Below are 14687 nucleotides of genomic sequence, written 5' to 3'. Positions count from 1 at the left end.
CCTTCAACATGGCCACCTTGACCGTTGTCCACGCTTCCTTGCAAGTGAAGCATACCAGGAATTCACTGTATTTTCTTTCACTGTTACTCGTCCCGTAGCCCTGTTGGAGCACACCACATGGCTTCATCGACACACCACGCGGCTGCACGTGGGTTCGTCGCGTGTCTGTAAAATCTCGTTCCCCGATGCCATCAGGTGACTGCTGAGTGAGAATAAGGGGTAATGGCCACCGTCTCTTACACAGCCAGCTACGCAGGCCCGAACGCGATAGTGCGTGCCAGCTCGTTCTGACTAGAATAAAAAGCCTTCGTTCGTCGTGCGTCTGCAGAATTTCGTTGTCCGGTGCCATCACGTGATTGCAGAGACAGTGAAAAAAAGGGAGGCCACAGCATCTTACCCAGCCGCTTAAACAGGCCGGAACTCGCTAGCGCGTGAGCATGTTCGGCAAGTGCTTTGGCTAGCTGCTGCGCGTGCGCAGTAAGGGTGGTTGCGCACAACGAATTGAGCTTCGCCTCGAGGTGATTCGTATGTAAACGTTCTGGTAAGACCACAACCCCGTCATGAGAGTGATATTCTGAGAGCGCTTAAAATTGGCTTTTACGTGCAACAGATCTCGACAAAAGGCTATATTTTCAGAAGTTGTCTTCGTCGCCAGCTTTTATCACCTTTTTTCCTACACGTCTCCTCCCCCCTCTTTTTTTTGTAAAGCTGAGTATCAGGTCCGGAAGTGAACTAAGGTTGAATTATCAGCTTTTCGGCCCCTATAAACATTTACACTTGTCCCTATTCTTTTTATTTCATTTTCTGCTTGAAGAGAACAGAAAAAATCTTACCTGTCCTGAGAAGCACACAAGATTCTGCGCATAATGCCGTCTTTCGTAATCGTGCTGCAAGAAGCAAAGAAAGGAAGATGAGCCAATTCTACAGTGAATGTCATATAATAATTTCATGACGTAGTAGACCACGTTTAACTATTGCCAGTACACCTCGCATCACTTGAAATAATAGCCTAACTACTTTAGTATGCGTCGTTCGCTGTGAAGGCACCATTAAAAAAACGAAATAACGCCTAAGGAATTCTAACCTGATGCAGAAAACCACAGCTGGCTTTAGCCAGTTCTACTTCGAGCTTGTAATTCAGGCCGGCAACAACCTGCAAGAAGATCAAATAAACTGTTATAAATGCATGGTATTATGGTTGTAAGCATTCATTTTTGTTTGTTTTTTTACCTTAGCGAAATAATAAACTACTTCTCCAAGTAATACTGGAGTGACCTTTGTGGTGGAGTTGACTGTGCTACAAAACAGCAGCAGCAATATTTCACCAAATGCGTAAGAAACAAGCGCAGTCTAAGAGGCTTGTCGCTTGCTATCAGCGCTTGCTTTCTTCTTTCATTGCAACGAGCAGGCTGGAAGCTTAGCAGGGAAAGGTTACAAGGGAATTACTAAGATTTAATGATTTGAGGACATGTATACGTGCCGCCACCGTTCTAAGGCAGCAATATATGCCTTCCTACTCTTACTGTCCACCATTGTGGACGAGTGGCTTGCGTGCTCGCCTACTGACCCGAAAGGCACGGGTTCACTCCCGGCCACGGCATTCGCATTTCATTGGAGGTGAAGTGATAGAGGCCCACGTACTGTGCTATGTCCGTGCACGTTAAAGAAAACCAGATGACCCAAGTTACCGGAGCCTTCGACTACGGCATCACATGGTGGTTTTGGGACGTAAAACTCATCATATTAAAAAAAGAGTATTTATCCTATGCTTAGAGTGGCTAATACTATAAACAATGTTGTCTGAGAAAACAAATGAGGAGTGGCTTAGCTAGGCAATGCCAAAATATTCGTAGAGTGAGCTACTCACGGACGGACGAACCATACCGTCAGGAGACATACGAGTCTCCTTTTGCCTTGCCTCGTGGACATATTTCATGTCATGTAACTATATCCAAAATAAACTGAAACTGAATCTGAATACATGGGCTGTTGGACATATTATGAACCGACGAACACAAAAACCACTCATATACGGATAGATAGATGAACGAACCAACTGCGGATAGATGGACGGACGAATAAAGTACGGAAGAACTGGCGGAAGACCGTGAATGGATGCTCGGGCGGACAAGAGAACGTGTGAGGCTAGTCTAGCACCAGATAACTGGAAACATGTCTCTCGAGGAGCTTCCAGGCTTTCTCCGGTGCGACCGCTGTGCGCCATGTGACGTCACTGCTCCTCGCTCTTGCGTAGAACTGTTTTCCGTAAGCCAAGTGAAACTGCTCAACATTGGCCAGTGTAATCTACGTTATCAAAACTGGATGCCAAAAAGAAGCTATCTCTTCCGGAAAGGAGAAGCCTACTAGAACATTGTAAGAAAAAAAAACGGTGTGGCACTGCAGAGCATGTGGCTTCCCAGGACAATTTAGTACTGCTAATTAGGAACACGTGGGGCGCATTGTAAAATAATAAACACCGGCACCTCGCACGTGAAGCTGAATAATAACTTTATCGCCAACAAGTCATGACTTTTCGTACTGCAGTGTGTGCCATTTACTATTGGACTATGTACTATAGAACTATACGTACTGTAATACTTTGTGTGTAAATATAAAAGTTCTTACGGTTATTATAGTGCCTTACATAAAGCGAGATGTGGAAATTCCATAGAATGCGCCGGCGGGCTAGTTGGTTCCGAGCGCTGTGTTCAGTCTTGTTTTTTGTGGTGTGGTCTTGCACTAAAAAGTGCTATGAAATGAAGCCCTTCTTTCTTGAGGTATTGTTTCACGTTACAAATACCCTTTCGAGGTTTGAGTTTCACTTAGGAGGTGGCGGCTGAAAACACGTACCGTGCTGTTTTTAGACTTTAGCCCAATATTTCCAGCTTATCACAAAGCTTTAGGTATGTCAGTCTGTCTAAAAAACCCCTATTGAGTTTCCGGTCCTTTTACTTCAAGACAATCAAAAACAGATAAGTTCTCGCTGCCTCAAACTAACTGTTACCGAATCGTGCCACCGTCGAGCGCTACACGCCTTCAATGAGCCGGCAGTAAGACTTAAAGATCCTGGTTTGCCCCATTCCATGCTACAAGTTGTTTACAGGCGCCTAACCAAATATGTTAAAGAAGGAAAAGCAGCTAGAGAGAAGGTAGGCAGGTTCACCAGAAGCATGTTAAACGGTGCCAGCTTCGCAATCAGGAGCACGGGCGAAGCGAATTGGCGGTAATACCTTATGTGGATGCTGTAGCGCATAAAACGGGAATTCGGCACATCCGACGTATGCTCATAATCTATATTACGCAAATCATGCCCAGGGAAGGTGACTGGTGTGTACCTTTTCATTGAGCGAAACGCTACAAACCTCCACTAAGTTTTGTAAAAATGTTGTACGCACGAAAACATTGAACAGTTGCATGTGTTCTGTGTCCCCAGCTGTTCTCGGTTGCGTCACGATGTCAACAGCAATATACGTTTCATCAATACTAGAATCGGTAAAGTGATAGTAATTTAACTTTTGTGCTTGCAATAATGGCAGTGCTGGCTAGTGCTAAAATATCAGTGAATAGTGCTTGAGTGCGCAACTGAAGTTAAGCCGACGTGACACTTGTATAGGAGTACATATGTATTGCTCATAAAATTGAATAGCCAGGACTGGAACCAAAAGTAACACTTTACCAACATTAGGCAGGCATAGGGTCCCTTTCTAAAGAAGTTTTGAGCCTTGCCGTAGCCTGGTGTAGAATACTTGATCGCCATGCAGGATTTTCTGGTTATTACTGTTCAGACTCTGATATTTATTTCTCACATTCGTCAGGTCGACACTGCAGATATCTGGTATAGGAGGGAAGCAATACGAGTGGCACTATGTCCATCTGTTCCCCGACATGCTCACCCTTGGCAAAAATACGAAACTGTGTGATAAACCGTGTACAGCACGCACATAGCGTGCATATGGTTTTAGAATTGACTGTACTATGTCCGGAATCTGTCCATTCATACGCGCATCTGTCCGTCCTTTAGTTTGTTCATCCATCAGTCCATCCTTCCGTCTATCTAATATTTGTACTGGTTGGCAACTTCAACGTAGGTGTTGTGAATCATCGCCCCCTCATCATGACTCACTGCGTAGGGATGCGTTGAGTTTTTTTCTTGATGCTCTCACATTTGAATAAACCATTGTCTGTTTTCACCGTGCCTGGGTATGTATAAACTGTGCATCACTTCTGTATTATAGCGGCCCACCTCGGCTTGTTCTTTATGGGTATGTGCCGGACGTGTCTGGGGTTAAGCGTTTGACAACACACGCTGTGGCATTTTCACTTATTTGTGTAACAATCAGTCATATATATTTATGAGAAGCTGTTACCAGCACATATATTATTTAGTCTACCCCAACTAAAGGCGGTGATAACGAGAGCACCGAGACGTAGTCGGCTGGAAAGATCAATAAGAGCATGTTTTGAAACGTTCAAAGTGTCTGCAGTCTTCTAAGAAATGCTTCATGTTTCACAGTTAAAGAAGTACCGCGATCTGCGCACGAGAAACAGTAGGAAGTATTTTTAGGGCTTGGTATGGCCTCTGAAGGGGCGTCTCCTGCGGAGGATCTACGGACGACGAGAACCATGGGTTGTTTCCAGAAGAACCCTCGTGGTGAGTCGACTGTCGGCGACGCCACGTTCGTGGTAGCTTGTTAATATACTTTTTTGTGTGTTGCATAGCATATTGCATAAGGTGCCAATAGTGGTTCATTACATAAAACTAGTTATGTTGTTGCTATAAAAGCAAAATCATAAATGTACGCGCGTTTCCTGAGCATGGTGTGTTTTGAGAGAGTTGTTTTCCTCGCGAGACCCCATAATCTCATTCAATAAAGCTTGCAGTTGATGGTAGCACTGGTGTCTTTCTCCTTTCGGGTCCGAACTTTGATTTGCGTTCGAAGTTTCTTCATAAACTATATGTACCAGCTAGCTTGCCTTTTGTTCTTCGAAAGCTTATGATGGCACCTAAATGTACACAAGTTGCCTATAGCAACCATTCGCCCTTCCTGATAAGGAAATGATTTGATAGAGCAGCTTCTAGACATAGTGTAGTCACGGGTGGCGAGATTCTGAGAATTCCTCTTTCATTTTGACTTAGTTTGACGACGTGTAGAAAACACTAGGGGTTAGCGAAAAGCTCGAATAATGATGAACCAGAGCGTGGGCGCTATGTCTATGGCAAAGTTTACCTAATTGCTTTCGATATGTAGCCCTTGTCACACACACAGTTTCTTTATTACTCGTAACGTATTTAGGTGCAGTGATGGAATGCTTCTATAGTAATAGATTGCTGCTTTTACGCCGCATTCACTTCTATTACACCACGCCGCACAACACTTGTGCTGAAATATCTCACGGTAATTACCATCTGTTCGTCTCTGCAGCCTGAGTTCAGGAACATTTGGGCTCTTTCCGAGTTTTCCTCCAAATGACGTGTGACCACCCCCTCATATGGAGCTGTACCTCCGAGGAAACTTTTGGCAACGTTGGAGGAAATCAAAGCGGACGCAACGACTAAGCTACGACAGATTCGTAAAAGAGCTTTATACCACTAGTTGCAACAGTGTCAGCAGAGATAAATCATGTATGTGAGCGCAAAGGGTTCACACACTTCGAAGGTGACTAAGCAAGTGTTGTCATTGGCTGTGATACTACATTGTTGAGCGGTACTGCGAGAAATGTTTTAAGTGTCTTTCAAATAGTAATACATAATGCTCCAACATTTGTTCAAGCAATTCACAAAGATTCACTTCTAATATCTTTTTTGGGCAGGTTATATGATATATAAATTAGTGTTTCTATTTTGCACTATTGATGTTGAGGCTTATAAGACACGAGGGTGGCAATGTCAGGTATGCTACTTTCTCTGCTTGTGGATAAACACTGGGATGTAAAAACATCTTCGTTTGTCAATGAGAAGGGATTCATTTGTGTTCCTGCTGGCCTCACAATACCACTTCCACAACAAAAACCATGGTTGGCAGGTATGAAAAGTAGTAAGTGATAGGTCGTGCAGCGAAAATATAAACTCTCTTCTTATTTGGAGTGACAGTCACAAATCTAAGAGATGAACTCGACGTCTGCCATGGTTTGGTGGGTTGAATCTTTTTCCGGATATGGCCATGGTAGTTCAAGAATTATTGAGCATTTAGCTTGTTTCGAATTTGTGCATTAGATATTTTAGTGACTTCACTTAAATAAGTGCCCACCTAAAAATGAACGTACACGTACATCAATTAACACAAACGTTCATTAGTTAATCAGCAGCTTTACAGTCAAGTAACTTGCTGACTTCCGAAAAGGCAACTTTTTTTCTATTTACCAGTGCTACTATACGCAATTATCCTGTGGTGGTGTACAACAAATCGAGCTGCAAACAGGGCCGTAAGTCAGCTTATTCAGGAATATTGGTTCCTCAAGACAGCAAGCAAGAGTATGTGTGAGAATAAAAGCGCTTGAAATTGCATTTTTGTTACCTGATAGCAGCTTTAGGTATCCGTAGAGAAATTCCGTGCAGGGAAGATGCACTGATTGCACTAGAGAAAGCTTGATAGGCAAGTCTGATGAAATGCGAGGATTGTGATGGGTACTTGTGGAGCGTCCATTCACCAAAAAGTTGAGAACTCAAATGTCTGGCCATTTCCCAGTGAGCTTGTGTGAACGTAGGTACACAGATAATTAAGGCGATACTGCAAAGAGCTCTCATCGTGTTGTTCTTTGGGCTGTGTGCCTGAGATCACGGGAAATGGCACCGTGCAAGACGCTGTTGGCCTGGGCATGCCCATTATCACCGTCGTTCTGCACCAACAATGGACTCACTTGCGTGACACCCTGAGTGCACTTCTTTTTGCTTTTCACATTCTCCCCCTCTTCTGCGCGCTCTTTAGGTCATTAATTGTGCACCTACATCATTATTCCGGCCTTTTTGACGTGGCTCAAGTTCAAAGGTGCAACAATGATACCAACGCAATGCTTCGCGGCTATTTTGGCTGTTCTCTAAGTGAGCAAATTAACCACATAGAGAACAAACTTGCTGTAGACAATGTTTCATTGCGTCAAGCTGAGCACTGTTTATGTTAATGAGTTTTCAAGTAGCCCTGTACAATCGTTTTCTATTGAAACTCTGGGGTTGGTGGATGATGGACTCGTTAGTGGATATGGTGGAAAGTATACTGAATATGGTGGAAATAATAGTGGATATGTTGAAAGCTGTAGCGGTCCTAACGGCTGATGACATGTAGAGTGAAAAAAATGGTGGCAGTTGATGGTGGTGGTGTTGAGTCAACGATGATTATACTGGAAAATGCTGGCTAATGGTGGCGATCTAAAACGTGTTTGGTGGATGGCTTGGTGAAGAAGCTGGATGCTGCTGGCGTGATGGAGGCTTGGTGGATAATGGTGGCATCATGAGAAAGCAGTTGACAGTATGTAGAATCACTTATTTGCAGTGTTTCATTTTCGAATGCGCATAGAAATATGTTCACGGTCAAAAGAGACCAATGCCGTCCATTAGGCTTTTTATTACAATTTTTTCTTTATGCGGTGTCAATAACGCTTCAATTTTCGAATCCGGTCATAAATGTTTACACTTCGTGCGTGTACACACATCAGTTTGACATGCGCGCGATGTGCTGCTTTGTTGTGATGTTAAAAAACTAGAGGTGTCGCGGTGAACAGCGACACTACTAGCGACAGTAAGTGTGTAAGACCAGAATTGTAGAACAGAATTCAGTGGTCACTTGATACCGCCACAATTAAACGCAACACTGGCAATTTGTGGACACTAAAATACTTGAGTCGTGATTTGAAGTTATGGTGTGCGGCCTAGGCTAAAATGCGAAAACGTCTAACTTCCACATGCGTGAAGACGAGCACCAGTGAGTTTGACTTTCACCCTTCTGTTCTACCACAATGATTTCCAATAATAGTTTGGCCTACTGACTCAGCGCGCACAAGTGTTATCGGCGCTTCTGGGTTGAAGCAATCCTTCTTTGCAGACTAGTTGGTATATACTTGAAACTCTACTTGCTGCGCAAGCTGAAGTAAAATGAGAAAAAAGACAGAAAAGAGCACAGAATACAAGAATCCGACGAGTACGAATGACTTTACAGCACAGTCGTGGCATCAATTATCTTTTATGAAAAATTCCTTTATTGTGTACGGTGTCTGCGCAAGGAGCGACTAACATCCATGTGGGACGATTTCAGCACTTCCAACAAACGTACACCTTCGCTCACCGACAACCGCCTTCGCTCTTACCGACACTTTCTTGGCACTTATGCGAGAACACAAAATTGTCAATTCTTATTGTTACTGAACCAATATGACGGCATATGGTTTCCGGCGCACTGCATTCATTGTGACCGAGTCATTATGTAGTTGTCGCTAACGACACAGCTACAGCAGTGAGCTGCAACGACTGCACTGTACGTTGCGCGAAAACCATCACAATACCCAATCAATTTTGTGGACGTATTTAAAGAATGATCAAAGAAACGTCACAAAGTCTGTGCAGATGTAGTTCTTTAGAACGAGCGGGAAATGGACATTGAACTTGAGAGTAACTGCCGGTAAAATCCACCTGCTCCTCAGTGCACTGCACTTTCTTAGCGGTTATGAATTCTAAAAAAAGAAAGATAGCGCTGTTGCCAGTATTGCGGTATCAATCGTTACAAGCAGCAGTCATTTGTGTTTATTAAATGTGCAAAGTTTAGCAGCAAGTGCACATCCCGCCCATTTTGAGTACGTGTCGTACAAAAGGGAGGTTGAATGGTTAAATAGTAAGTTGACCAGAAGTTTCACAGTGAAACATCCATAGCACATGCCAGCATGACGCACGGGTTGATGTGTTCAGTTGGAAATCCGAAGCTTCAGTTTGCAGTCCTTGTAAAAGCGTGTTTTTATTTTTACCGGTGCTTTTGGGTCGCTTTCTAAACGAATATTTTTAAATGGGAAGTATTTTTAGCGAACTTCAGTGACTTTGAGCGTATCTGTCTGTCTGTCTGTCTGTCTGTCTGTCTGTCTGTCTGTCTGTCTGTCTGTCTGTCTGTCTGTCTGTCTGGCCGCCTATTACTTTTAACTCTCCTGGCCGTTTCTAAAATGGTATCAATACCAAATGGTATCAAAACCAAATTACAGGGACTTTCTAGGTGTGCCAAACATGAGCACTGCATATTTTTTAAACACAACTCCTGAAGAAGTATTGTCTGTATTTATGTCACTAAAAAACACTGCTGCTCGGGACATAGATGACCTACGAATTAAGCCTATTAAAGCAGCACTTGATCTTTTGTTACCTCTTCTTACCCACCTGTTTAATATCTGCTTATCTACGGTAGTTTTCCCAGAAACAATGAAGCATGCGAGAGTTAGTGTCTTATACAAATTTGGTGACCGAAATATCTTTTCTAATTATCGTTCGATCTTCATACTTGCTGTTATATCTAAAAGGCTAGAGAAAATCATATAGCAACGTGTCATGTATTTTTGTGAAAAGTACTCTATATTATCACCGCATCAATTTGGCTTCCGACGGGGCATGTCAACGGAACTGGCTCTCCTCACACAAAAAGAACTCATACTTGACTCATTTGAAAAGAAACTGTTAACACTGGGTGTTTTATTGACTATTCCAAAGCGTTCGATAGAATCAACTACGAAGTACTCTATGCAAAATTGCGTCATTATGGTTTTCGGGGAACCCCACTTGACTTTCTGAAATCCTATTTATCACAAAGAAAGCAATCTGTAGTTATAAATGACAGCCAATCCTCCCTACTAACCATAACGTGAGGTGTACCTCAGGGCAGCATATTAGGGCCCCTACTGTTTAATATTTATATAAACGACATAACAAGTGTCAGCAAATATGTGGATTTTAAATTTATGCAAATTACACTAGTATATTTTTTCATGGTAATGATTAAGGTAAGCTTGCAGACTCAGCCAACAACATCCTTAACGACATCTTCATACTGAGTACTGCAAATTATTTAATGATCAACACAAAGAAATCCAAAGCTGTGGTATTTGCACCGGTTCAGAAGGCTGTCTGTCGTGGTTTGGATATATATCTTGGGCCCGAAAAATTTGAGGTTGTCAAAGAAGTTTCCTCATTAGGAGTAATTTTAAATGAAAATCTTACTTGGGACGAACACGTTAATAAAGTAACTAGAATTATAGCTAGGACGTGTGGTGCTGTCTCTAAACTTCGACAGATACTTCCAGCAAACATTAAACCTTTACTCTATAATACGTTGTTTTCATCTCACATAAACTATTGTAGTCTAGTGTGGGCAGATACATCTAAAGCAAATCAGAACAAAATATTTTTACTGCAGAAAAGCGATTCGTCATATTGCAAACGTACCATACGACGCACATACAAGTCGTTTATTTAGAGAATATAAGATTTTACCAATCGACCACATACACAGCTTCGACCTTATTATGAAATACAAACAAAGCTTGCTATCAAACAACGCTTGTTTTCTTAAACTGTGTAGCCTCAGAAAAAAATACACAATCCTATTATGACATTCGGAAAAGGCCTTCCTGGTTCGTTCCTTATTCGCGAACTAATCACGGTTTGAGAAGACTTGAACACTGTATTCCAGCTTGTTTTAACATGTTTGAAAATAAAAACATCGACATCTTCAATATACATAAAAAACAACTTAAGAACCTTCTCATCCCAAATGGCGGTGTGTAGTTTAGCTTCTTCTAGTTGTCCGGCTACAATACTATATGTAAAAGAAACACCCTATAATAGTGCTCGTGTGTAACATGGCATTCTATGATGTTTGCTTTCTTTGACATTTTTTTTGTTGCTTTCTTTTACGAGTAAAACATGCAACATTTCACTCGTCAGTGTTTCCCTTGTGCATTAAAACTTGTGCTTTTCGCATACGCAGTGTTGTACACGTTGTATAATCATTTTGTAATACTTTGGTAGCCATTTAGCAACGTGTGCATTGTTTCATGATTGACCGCACGCTGTTTTCTTTTGTTTTTTGTTGTTTTTCTCTCTTTGTGGTTTGCTTATTTTATGTAAACCTGAAACTGATGTAATTTTGATGCATTTTCTTTTTATTTCCTAATTTCTTGAAGTTTTGAAAATCGACGTCAAATTGTTTTTTCATGTTTTGTGCTCTGCGAATTTTTGTAGTGCCAAGTGAAAAGGGGTAGGAGCCTCGTCGAGCTGCTAGCATAGCAGCTTTTTGCTCTTATCCTTGCGTTTTCTTTTTCGCAACTCTGTGAAGAAAACGCTCAATAAACTGGAACTGAAACTTGGTATGGTACAGCATGACTGTATGAAGAGCATCATCGACTACTCATAACATGAAATTCATGACATGTATATCATAAATGTCAAGATTTACAATTCTTTGTACTGCAGCACTTGCGGTGGTTTCGTTCACATGGCGTGTTGAAAAACTGGTATTGTATGACATCACTGCATGCCTAACACAAGCGAGCAGCCCTAACACAAAAATCATCACATGCGTGTCGTGTAACAAGACTACACGCCACGCTCATGCGACGCTCACGGCCATATCGCTAGCGTCTTATATACCGAATTTCGTAATACGGTATGCGAATCGATGATGAAGGTATGTGACTGGTGCAAACATGATAATCATGATAAGCGTGTCATGTAACAACATGACTACATGCCACACTCTTGATGCGCTCGCGGCCATTTCTAGTTTCACATATGCCAAATTTTGTACTACGAGACGTCAATGAATGACGAAGGTAGGTGACTGGTGTAAACATGATAATCATGAGATGCGTGTCATGTGAGATTTCGACTACATACCACAGTCAAGGAGCCCATACGTTTCGACATGACGCGGTGCGCGTGCTCGCCGGCGTTCATTTCGTCCCGTCAAGCCGGTGTTGCCCTGCCTGGTGCCGGTCTTGCCGTATACGCGAAGGCGCGCGCCGCGCTGCGTACCTTTGACGCATGCGCGTTTCAGCGCATCCAGCGTCCCTCCGTCACGAAAAGTGGGAGACGCAGTGTGGTCTGGGTAACGCATCAGCGCGAAATGCAATATGTCGCATTTCGTGCCGGATGCCGTCGGGCACAGCGGACACTGATCGCACCGGTCGCGCCTTGCGTCAGACTATAAATTGTTCGCGTTTTGCTAACGTAGCGTCGCTGTGCCCAGCGTGCACGCACGTCAATGCCACATCGGAGTATATTGTGCCCTTCATGATGCGCTCGCGCCCGTAATACACAGCAAGTTTGGTGTTACGTGACGCCAACGGAAGACGAAACTATAGGATTGGTGCAAACATGCTAATGCTGACAAGTGTGTCATTCAAGAAAATCACGGCATACCACGCTCATTGCGTGCTCGCGGTCATTTCGATAGCTCTACATATAATAAACTTGGTTTCACGTGACCTGAATAGATTTTAACACGTGACGACACGGTATCACGTGATTACACACCCAAACATGATAATCATGACACGTAAGTCAGGTACGGCATTTTTTACCTCCACCTCGTAACATTGTGCTCATTTTAGAGTGCATGTCAACCCTCCTCATTCGTGCTTCGCATATCGTCGATTCCTACTGTGTGTGGGAACTGCCAATTTTTATTGTATAGTGATAGGAACCATATGAAAGCCCTCACCTGGATTTTCGTCATCCACGTCGAATTAATAATAATCCTCGAAAATTCACAGCATATTCACGGAGTGACTGATGATGAGTGGTACGAGGCGTTCGTTCGATCATCCTTCTGTGTGCCTGTCTATCCGAGCATGCGCCCATGCGTCCGATCGCGTTCGAGATCCCCGACGGGACTCGAGCCAAGGAAGCCGAGCGCAAGCGCCTTCAACGCGTCCGCCCCTCTGCTCCATCCGAGCCCCATCATTGATATTCAGAAAACTGAGGGAGGCACTCGTTCGCGCACTCACGCAAAGCGTGCGCAGTAGCCAATCGGAAAGTAGCGGCAGTATGGAAACTGGCGGCAAGGTAAGGCCATCTTGGAAATGAGACAAGTGGTCATGTCTCTCTTTTTCGTATTTTGTTCTCTAGGCTACGCGTAACTAGTGACAAAGTTAGACTATAAGGAGCTTCACTCCTAATAGAGTACGGCGCGCGCAATAGAGCGTAAGACCTCTGCACGCGAGTGCGAGGCGTTGCACTTGAAATTCGCAGACGGCTGTGACTTCAGTAATGAAGACCAAACTGATTCAACTGCAACAATGCAGCTTGTCGGTATGTTGGCCGCGCTGGTCTTCTTCGGTCTGAGAAGCAAGCACGGTGGGACAGAAGGGTGGTAGAGTGTGTGGCATTTTTCGACGAACTGTAGCAACGTTGACGCCGCTTTCTGATGGTCTTGTTTGGACACGTGTGCGCGCTGTAGAAGAAGACAACCGCGCGACGTGAATACCAAACGTCGACTCTTTCATTCAGGTTCCGGAGAGCAGTGAAGGGTGGTGCTGCCTGGCGGCTTGGCTCAACACCCTTGGCTTTGCTTGGCTGCCGCCACAGCACTCCCCCCTTAGTGAGTTGCCGAACGGAGTTGAAGGTCCAGGCGAGTGGGTGTTCTTGATAGCCGCCTGCTGTGCGTAAGCCGGGAGGGCACCTCGTGGACTTGGGCTGGCAGGGAAGCTGGGCGTCTTGGTGATGATTCTCTTAGCGGAGACAACACGGTGTCGTCATGGTCCATGTGTGCTGGTTTGATGCTGTCCAACGACACAATCTCTTCATGGCCACTTATCTTGACGTGAATTGTTTGTTGCCAGGGTGGAGGACTTCAAATGGTCCATCATAGGGTGGCTGAAGAGGTCGCCGAACCACGTCATGTCGTACGAACACATGTGGGGACGAAGTGAGCTGCGGGTACACGTTCACCACATGCGAGCCTGGCGGCCGTGGAGCTACCGCGTGCCGTTTGCCCATGACATTGTGTAGGCGAAGTGTATAGTCGCTGCAGTTTATCGATGCCTCCTCTGAGCCACGCGCAAAGAACTCTCCCGGCAGCCTGAGTGTCGTGCCGTAGACTAGCTCAGCGGCACTGGAGCTAATGTCCTCTTTCAAGGTGGACCACATACCCAAATGTACCAGTGAGAGGGCCTCCACCCAGTTGTGTTCTTCGGTTGCCGTGAGCGCAGACTTCAGCTGGTGGTGAAAGCACTCCACCATGCGATTGCTCATGGGGTGGTACGCCGTCGTACGTATGCCTGATGTGCCCATGAACTGACTCATGGCAGTGAAAAGGGCTGATTCGAACTGTCCGCCACGGTTTGTTGGTACTGTGATAGCCACCCCAAAACGGGCCACCCAATGGTACAGGAAAGCACTCACAACCGTCTCGTCAGTGATGTCCATGATAGGGATGGCCTCCGCCCAACGGGTGAACCTGTTGACACATGTCAGCAGGTAAGCCTGCCCGTGGCAGGGTGGCATTGAGCCGACGATGTCCAGGTGGACATGTATAAAGCGAGAATCCGGAGAGGTGAGTGTTTCCAGTGCTGTCGAAGTATGAGTTGTATCTTAGAGTGCTGGCAAGCTACAAATTCACGTGCCCAGCGTCGGAAGTCCCAATTTACGCCTGGCCAGACAAATCTTGCCTTCACCAGTCTTTGGGTGGCTCTAATCCCCGGATGAGACAGTCGGTGCAAGG

General features: G+C 44.4%; 1 protein-coding gene and 1 long non-coding RNA gene across 2 annotated transcripts; one reads left to right on the top strand and one right to left on the bottom strand.

The window, feature by feature from the left end:
- The first annotated feature begins 4254 nt into the window (after positions 1-4254).
- Positions 4255-5938, top strand: LOC142765265 (uncharacterized). Its single transcript, XR_012884126.1, has 2 exons — positions 4255-4651; positions 5424-5938. It is a non-coding gene; the product is annotated as an uncharacterized LOC142765265 (long non-coding RNA).
- Positions 5939-13777: 7839 nt separating this feature from the next.
- Positions 13778-14470, bottom strand: LOC119168684 (uncharacterized). Its single transcript, XM_037420078.2, has one exon. The coding sequence runs from the start codon at positions 14468-14470 to the stop codon at positions 13778-13780; it is 693 nt and encodes a 230-aa protein (XP_037275975.2).
- Between the last annotated feature and the right edge of the window lie 217 nt (positions 14471-14687).

This window comes from Rhipicephalus microplus, chromosome 6, assembly GCF_043290135.1.
Source record: "Rhipicephalus microplus isolate Deutch F79 chromosome 6, USDA_Rmic, whole genome shotgun sequence".
In the NCBI taxonomy this organism is placed as follows: Eukaryota; Metazoa; Arthropoda; class Arachnida; order Ixodida; family Ixodidae; genus Rhipicephalus; species Rhipicephalus microplus.
The sequence above is the reverse complement of the archived record's forward strand: the minus strand, read 5'-3'. Positions and strand labels throughout refer to the sequence as shown.

Excerpts from the sequence above, each read along its gene's own strand:
- LOC119168684 (XM_037420078.2), bottom strand. The coding sequence starts at position 14,470 with ATGCCACCCTGCCACGGGCAGGCTTACCTGCTGACATGTGTCAACAGG.